The sequence below is a fragment of the Silurus aristotelis genome (genome assembly GCF_946808225.1).
Source record: "Silurus aristotelis genome assembly, chromosome: 20".
Lineage (NCBI taxonomy): Eukaryota > Metazoa > Chordata > Actinopteri > Siluriformes > Siluridae > Silurus > Silurus aristotelis.
The window spans coordinates 901,306-909,690 of record NC_139593.1 but is presented as its reverse complement, the minus strand read 5'-3'; the positions used below and the strand labels follow the sequence as shown (position 1 = coordinate 909,690).

At 44.8% G+C, this 8,385-nt stretch overlaps 1 protein-coding gene across 2 annotated transcripts in view; it reads right to left on the bottom strand.

The window, feature by feature from the left end:
• Window positions 1-614: 614 nt before the first annotated feature.
• Window positions 615-8,385, bottom strand: part of rexo5 (RNA exonuclease 5) — a 12,989-nt gene continuing 5,218 nt past the window's right edge. Inside the window, exons 11-22 of one of the 2 annotated variants that reach the window (XM_083521701.1) lie at window positions 8,193-8,287; window positions 7,984-8,086; window positions 4,457-4,548; window positions 4,257-4,386; window positions 2,659-2,775; window positions 2,431-2,568; window positions 1,986-2,078; window positions 1,666-1,882; window positions 1,326-1,540; window positions 1,145-1,254; window positions 959-1,040; window positions 615-878 (exon numbers count right to left, since the gene is read on the bottom strand). In XM_083521701.1, the coding sequence (XP_083377827.1) occupies window positions 989-1,040; window positions 1,145-1,254; window positions 1,326-1,540; window positions 1,666-1,882; window positions 1,986-2,078; window positions 2,431-2,568; window positions 2,659-2,775; window positions 4,257-4,386; window positions 4,457-4,548; window positions 7,984-8,086; window positions 8,193-8,287 (1,362 nt within the window). In that variant the 3' untranslated portion in view covers window positions 615-878; window positions 959-988. Of the gene's footprint in view, window positions 879-908; window positions 1,041-1,144; window positions 1,255-1,325; window positions 1,541-1,665; window positions 1,883-1,985; window positions 2,079-2,430; window positions 2,569-2,658; window positions 2,776-4,256; window positions 4,387-4,456; window positions 4,549-7,983; window positions 8,087-8,192; window positions 8,288-8,385 lie in introns of those variants that run through there. The other variant, XM_083521702.1, reaches the window with a different exon arrangement.

Here is an 8,385-nt window from a genome sequence, read left to right as displayed (position 1 = left end):
CATCTGTTATTACTGTCTTTATTACAGAGGGGGAGGAGCTTCTGGGACAGTGTTGGTCACAAAACGGGAAAAAAAAATCTAGATACGGTTTGAATTTTTTTATTTATTTCTTTTTTGTGGAACGTAGCCAGCTCAATGGGAGCAGAGAGATCAGGACTCGAGTCCATGCTGTAAATCTGAGTCCTCCACTAGGGTGTTTTTTTTTTTTTTTTTTTCCCTGTGAACATTTGAGTCTGTACTCATGACTTTGGGTTTTGCTTCAGCACTCATAATTTTCAGTTGACTCCACCCACTCTGGTACCACTTTCTTGACTCACCAGAGGCATTCACCATGCCTGTGTCCCCCTTAGCTCACTAGAGACCTTTGTCTGCTGTCTGTCCCCCTCGGGCGAGGCGAGGACTTTGTTGCGTCCCTGTCCCTTTCAGTTCACCAGTTTCACCTGGTCCAGGCCCGGCTCTGTTCATTGAAGAATCCTATCAGTAGTAAAGTGGGTCTCCTTTAAAGGCAGTGAGAGAGAGTGGTATCGTCTCAGAAGCAGGTTGTTCTTTAAAACATAAATCCCAGTCATATTGCCATTAGGTAGAAGCGCGCGCACACACACACACACACACACTTTATCCTTGATTATTTTAAAAGACTTTTCCAGCACAGATTTAATCATAAAAACCTTTAAAAATGTCATTTGCATACAAAAACTGATTTCATTAACAATATTCTATTCATTCAACAGTATCTGTATCACTGTGTGTGTGTGTGTGTGAGAACAGGTTTATAATCGGTCCAGTTTTGTTTCAAGTTCAGTGTGTGTGTATAAATGAATATCACACCATAACCTGCAACTACACACATGAGAAGTTCATGGACTAAGGTCTGGTTGCTATAGTGATCCTGAGGTGAGATCTGGTTGCTGTGGTGAGATCTGGTTGCTGTGGTGATCCTGTGGTGAGATCTGGTAGCTGTGGTGATCCTGTGGTGAGGTCTGATGACCTAGACCTGCTTCACCTGAAGGAAACAGAGGCCAGGGTATTCCACTCCATCGCTGTAAAAACACACATGCATTAAAGACCCAAAATTGTGTGTTACTGTTTGTATGAGGTGATGCACCGAACTGCTGATAATTGTATTTTTGGTGTGTGTGTGTACCGTATAACCCCTGGGAGGATGACTATGCTGAGTGCATCTCTCTCCATGGTCCTGAACATTTTCCCCACTCTCCTGTCCAGTCTTCTCATTACAGCCTGCATCTCTCCATTCTGTACACAACACTACATTACCCACAATGCACTGCTCCACCTGTCTCTTCACAACTGAGGTGTTGCTTTACCTGTGCACAGGTGAGACCTGCAGGCTCCGCCCCCTCACTTACTGTCCACTCCTCCGACCATTCTGTATCTCTGTGTGTCTCCATGGTAGCAGGGTGTGTGTGTGTCCAGCTGTGCATGTGAGAGGGTGTGAGAGAGCGACAGAGGTATAACTTCCTGTTTCCCACCTGGACCCCGGAGTCGAGGGCAACACCTACACTGTCAGAGCGGACAAACTCTACACACACACACACACACACACACACACGGTGTAAATAAAACAAAGTGATAGTCTGGGTGTATTCTAGTCTTGTGTGTCTAATGTACACCTGGTGCAGATTGTATACTGATAATAAAACGTACTGAAACGTGTGTGTCGTTGACGTTTTTCAGAAGCCTCGGCAGGTGTGATGTCATAAACTGAACCAAATGCACTGAAAGCCTTTAGGAGGTCATCGTGGTGATGGTGTCGCCGTGACAACCGGCCAACGTAGACCACGTTACTGTTCTGGAGGTCATTTTGTAGTTCAGCAAGGAATAATTCCAGATCCAGAGTCAGCGCACTAACTGGACGCTGCAGCTAACACACACACACACACACACACACACACACACAAAGGGTTTGCTACACACACTACAGCTACAATGGTATACGTGTGTGTGTGTGTGTGCGCGTGTCTCACTTTGATGGTGGTGTCCTGTATATGGAGACTGGAGTGGGTCTGCACAGCGAGATGAGCTCCTTCTAAATGCTGAAACTCCACTACAGCATGCAGCTACGGAGAGACGCAGCAGTGAGAATCACACCACTGACCACCACCTCGTTTCTGCAGGGTGCTGCTGCTGGTTTTTATGTGGTTCCTACACTGCGTGATCTGATTAACTTGATTTTATTGTCATTGTCAAGCAAAGTAAAGAACAAAATTCTCAAAGCACCTCTGTGGTGTAGAAACACAAAATCATATCAGTCTAATAAAGACGAGATCTCAGAGAGAAACACGAGATGATTAACAACTTCTTACTAAGATCTTCTCCAGTGGATCTCCATCTGACTCTTAACTGTTTTTGTGAGTTTGCTGTCATATCTCAGGTGGTTGTCCAAGTGTGTGTGTGTGTGTGTGTTCTCACCGTGTGTGTACTGTACAGTAGTCTGACTGAGCGCAGTGGACCGTAGGGCTTTAGCATTGTGTGTATGTTCTTCTCTGTGTAAGTGTGTGGTAACGGTCCAACAAACACCACACACATCAGTTTCAACCTCAACACCATCTGTAACACACACACACACATGCCACTTTCAACCTCAACACCATCTGTAACACACACACACACACACATTTAACAGGGATGGAAACAGACCTGTTGCAGTGTGTATTTTTCTCCTGTTGGATGTTTCCTCAGATGTTCTGACAGAGATGAGAATTGGACCAAACTGAGAGAGTAAGACTCACACACACGCTGAAACACACTCACACACTGCACACACACACACAAAGAGAGAGAGAGAGAGAGAGAACACTCAATAACAGGAGCAGGTGTGTGTGTGTGTGTGTGTGTGTGTAACAACCCAGTCATTAGTGTTGCACAGGTCAGGTGACTCTCAGTGTCTCAACCTCGGATAAATGAGGAGGTTTGTGTTATAAAGGACATCCAGCGTAAAACATGTGCCAAATCAAACTGTTCTATCATGGTGTGGATGGAGAGAGAAATGGTGTAGGGGGGATTCTGAAGGAAGAGTACAGTAAGAGTGTAGTGGAGGTGAAGAGAGTTTCTGATAGGGTGATGAACGTTAAGCTGGAAGATGAAGGGATGATGATAAATGTCATCAGTGTTTATGCTCCACAAGTGGGTAGTGAGATGGAGGAGAAGAAAAGATTCTGGAGTGAGTTAGATGAAGTGGTAGAAGGTGAACGTAGGAATGAATGATTGGGGCAGACTTTAATGGGCATGTAGGTGAAGGGAACAGCAGCAGGTAAAGAGGGATGTGGTGAAAGCCAAGGAAAAGGAGGAGCTGTAGGAGAAGTTGGACACTAATAAAGGAGAAAAGGATTTGTAGCGATTGGCCAGGCAGAGGAACCGAGCTGGGAAGGATGTACTGCAAGTTAGAGCAATAAAGGATGGAGAGGGAAATGTGTTGACTAGTGAGAAGAGTGTGTTGAGAAGATGGAGGGAGTATTTTGAGCAGATGATGAATGAGGAAAATCAGAGAGAGAGAAGGTTGGATGATGTGGAGTTGGTGAAGCAGGATGTAGATAGGATTAGTAAGGAGGAAGTAAGAGCAGCGATTAAGAGGATGAAGAGTGGTAACAGTATGGTTTCATGCCGAGGAAGAGCACCACAGATACATTATTTGCTTCGAGAATGTTGATGAAGAAGTATAGAGAAGGTCAGGAGTTGCATTGTGTATTTGTGGATTTAGAGAAAGCGTATGACCGGGTGGAGAGAGGAGTTGTGGTATTGTATGAGGAAGTCTGGTGTGTCAGAGAAGTATGTGAGGGTGGTGCAGGACATGTATGAGGACAGTGTGACAGCAGTGAAGTGTGCAGTAGGAACGACAGACTGGTTTAAGGTGAAGGTTGGACTGCATCAAGGATCGGCTCTGAGCCCTTTCCTGTTTGCAGTGGTGATGGACAGGTTGATGGACGAGGTCAGACAGGAGTCTCCGTGGACTATGATGTTTGTGATGATCTTGTAAATTGTGTAAGCGTGTAAATGTGTGTGTGTGTGTGTAAATGTATGTATGTGTGTGTAAGTGTGTATATGTGTGTGTGTGTGTGTAAGTGTGTAAATGTGTGTGTAAGTGTGTAAATGTATGTGTGTAAGTGTGTGTGTGTGTGTGTGTGTGTGTGTGTGTAAATGTATGTGTGTGTAAGTGTGTGTAAATATGTGTGTGTGTGTGTGTAAATGTGTAAATGTATGTGTGTAAGTGTGTGTGTAAGTAAGTGTGTGTGTCTCACCTCTTTATCAGAGTTAGAGTAATGTCTGCGCCACAGATGATTGGAGGAGACACTGTTAAGAAAATCTGATTGGCCAAGAACCAGAGCTGGTACACCGGCCTTATGGAGGGCGTGTCTAAACAGGAAAGACCTGAAAACACAACCAATCAGTGTGTGTGTGTGTGTGTGTGTGTGTGTGTGTGTGTGAAATTGATACACACCCAGCAGTGTGTTTGTTTATTGATTCATTTAGAACTTCATTTACAGGAGAAGGTTCAGTTCCCCAAAGATCCTGAAGATGGCATTCAACAACCTGAAAGAGAGGAGGGAGGGGCTATGGGTAGTGTAGTGTAGTGTCAGTGAGGGATTATGGGTAGTGTAGTGTCAGTGAGGGATTATAGGTAGTATATTGTAGTGTAGTATCAGTGAGGGATTCTGGGTAGTGTAGTGTCGGTGAGGGATTATGGGTAGTGTAATGTAGTGTAGTGTCAGTGAGGGATTATGGGTAGTGTAATGTAGTGTCAGTGAGGGATTCTGGGTAGTGTAGTGTCAGTGAGGGATTATGGGTAGTGTAATGTAGTGTAGTGTCAGTGAGGGATTATGGGTAGTGTAGTGTCAGTAGGGGAATATGGGTAGTGTAGTGTAGTGTCGGTGAGGGATTCTGGGTACTGTAATGTAATGTAGTGTCAGTGAGGGATTATGGGTAGTGTAGTGTCAGTGAGGGATTATGGGTAGTGTAATGTAGTGTCAGTGAGGGACTCTGGGTAGTGTAGTGTCGGTGAGGGATTATGGGTAGTGTAGTGTAGTGACGGTGAGGGACTCTGGGTAGTGTAGTGTCAGTGAGGGATTATGGGTAGTGTAGTGTAGTGTCGGTGAGGGATTATGGGTAGTGTAATGTAGTGTTGTGTCAGTGAGGGATTATGGGTAGTGTAGTGTCAGTAGGGGAATATGTGTAGTGTAGTGTAGTGTCGGTGAGGGATTCTGGGTACTGTAATGTAGTGTCAGTGAGGGATTATGGGTAGTGTAGTGTCAGTGAGGGATTATGGGTAGTGTAATGTAATGTAGTGTCAGTGAGGGATTATGGGTAGTGTAGTGTCAGTGAGGGATTATGGGTAGTGTAATGTAGTGTTAGTGAGGGACTCTGGGTAGTGTAGTGTCGGTGAGGGATTATGGGTAGTGTAGTGTAGTGACGGTGAGGGACTCTGGGTAGTGTAGTGTCAGTGAGGGATTATGGGTAGTGTAGTGTAGTGTCGGTGAGGGATTATGGGTAGTGTAATGTAGTGTAGTGTCAGTGAGGGATTATGGGTAGTGTAGTGTAGTGTCAGTGAGGTATTATGGGTAGTGTAATGTAGTGTCAGTGAGGGATTATGGGTAGTGTATTGTAGTGTCAGTGAGGGATTATGGGTAGTGTAATGTAGTGTAGTGTCGGTGAGGGATTCTGGGTAGTGTAATGTAGTGTCAGTGAGGGATTATGGGTAGTGTAGTGTAGTGTCAGTGAGGGATTATGGGTAGTGTAATGTAGTGTCAGTGAGGGATTATGGGTAGTGTAGTGTAGTGTCAGTAAGGGATTATGGGTAGTGTATTGTAGTGTAGTGTCAGTGAGGGATTATGGGTAGTGTATTGTAGTGTAGTGTCAGTGAGGGATTATGGGTAGTGTATTGTAGTGTAGTGTCAGTGAGGGATTATGGGTAGTGTATTGTAGTGTAGTGTCAGTGAGGGATTATGGGTAGTGTATTGTAGTGTAGTGTCAGTGAGGGATTATGGGTAGTGTAATGTAGTGTCAGTGAGGGATTATGGGTAGTGTAGTGTAGTGTCAGTGAGGGATTATGGGTAGTGTAGTGTAGTGTCAGTGAGGGATTATGGGTAGTGTAGTGTAGTGTCAGTGAGGGATTATGGGTAGTGTAGTGTAGTGTCAGTGAGGGATTATGGGTAGTGTAATGTAGTGTCAGTGAGGGATTATGGGTAGTGTAGTGTAGTGTCAGTGAGGGATTATGGGTAGTGTAGTGTCAGTGAGGGATTATGGGTAGTGTAATGTAGCGTAGTATCAGTGAGGGATTATGGGTAGTGTAGTGTAGTATTAGTGAGGGATTATGGGTAGGGTAGTGTAGTGTCAGTGAGGGATTATGGGTAGTGTAGTGTCAGTGAGGGATTATGGGTAGTGTAGTGTAGTGTCAGTGAGGGATTATGGGTAGTGTAATGTAGCGTAGTATCAGTGAGGGATTATGGGTAGTGTAGTGTAGTATTAGTGAGGTATTATGGGTAGTGTAATGTAGTGTCAGTGAGGGATTATGGGTAGTGTAATGTAGCGTAGTATCAGTGAGGGATTATGGGTAGTGTAGTGTAGTATTAGTGAGGTATTATGGGTAGTGTAATGTAGTGTCAGTGAGGGATTATGGGTAGTGTAATGTAGCGTAGTATCAGTGAGGGATTATGGGTAGTGTAATGTAGTGTAGTGTCAGTGAGGGATTATGGGTAGTGTAGTGTCAGTGAGGGATTATGGGTAGTGTAGTGTCAGTGAGGGATTATGGGTAGTGTAGTGTCAGTGAGGGATTATGGGTAGTGTAGTGTCAGTGAGGGATTATGGGTAGTGTAGTGTAGTGTCGGTGAGGGATTATGGGTAGTGTAATGTAGTGTAGTGTCAGTGAGGGATTATGGGTAGTGTAGTGTAGTGTCAGTGAGGGATTATGGGTAGTGTAATGTAGTGTAGTGTCGGTGAGGGATTATGAGTAGTGTAGTGTAGTGTAGTGTCGGTGAGGGATTCTGGGTAGTGTAGTGTAGTATCAGTGAGGGATTCTGGGTAGTGTAGTGTAGTGTCAGTAAAGGATTATGGGTAGTGTAATGTAGCGTAGTATCAGTGAGGGATTATGGGTAGTGTAGTGTAGTATTAGTGAGAGATTCTGGGTAGTGTAGTGTAGTGTCGGTGAGGGATTCTGGGTAGTGTAGTGTAGTGTCAGTGAGGGATTCTGGGTAGTGTAGTGTAGTGTCAGTGAGGGATTCTGGGTAGTGTAGTGTAGTGTCAGTGAGGGATTCTGGGTAGTGTAGTGTAGTGTCAGTGAGGGATTCTGGGTAGTGTAGTGTAGTGTCAGTGAGGGATTCTGGGTAGTGTAGTGTAGTGTCAGTGAGGGATTATGGGTAGTGTAGTGTAGTGTCAGTGAGGGATTCTGGGTAGGGTAGTGTAGTGTAGTGTCAGTAAGGGATTATGGGTAGTGTAGTATAGTGTGTAGGTGAGGGATTATGGGTAGTGTAGTGTAGTGTCAGTGAGGGATTCTGGGTAGTGTAGTGTCAGTGAGGGATTATGGGTAGTGTAGTGTCAGTGAGGGATTATGGGTAGTGTAGTGTAGTGTCAGTGAGGGATTATGGGTAGTGTAGTATAGTGTGTAGGTGAGGGATTCTGGGTAGTGTAGTGTAGTGTCAGTGAGGGATTCTGGGTAGGGTAGTGTAGTGTAGTGTCAGTAAGGGATTATGGGTAGTGTAGTATAGTGTGTAGGTGAGGGATTATGGGTAGTGTAGTGTAGTGTGTAGGTGAGGGATTATGGGTAGTGTAGTGTAGTGTCAGTGAGGGATTCTGGGTAGTGTAGTGTAGTGTCAGTGAGGGATTCTGGGTAGGGTAGTGTAGTGTCAGTGAGGGATTCTGGGTAGGGTAGTGTAGTGTCAGTAAGGGATTATGGGTAGTGTAGTATAGTGTGTAGGTGAGGGATTATGGGTAGTGTAGTGTAGTGTCAGTGAGGGATTTTGGGTAGTTTAGTACCTGTCTTGGTCCCTTGGTGATGAAATAGTGAGCGAGGTCCAGTGCAGCACATGCATCCTCACATGGGTCATGACCTCTGTTCTGTTCACTCTGAATCTCTCTCCTTACACACACACACACACACACACACACACACACACACGGTTACTATAGTTAACAGATAGATGTGTGTGTGTGTGTGTGTGTGTGTGTGTGTGTGTGTGCCTTACTTCAGAATGACATCGGCTAAAATTTTTAGCTTGAATTTCTGTCCAAACTCTCTGCGGTAAAGCAGTGATGTGTCTATTACGTGTGGGTGGATCAGCTACACACACACACACACACACACACACACACACAAGTTAGTGATTTGTAACTTATACATACTAACATTATAGCTTCAATAAAACAGACAGACAGACA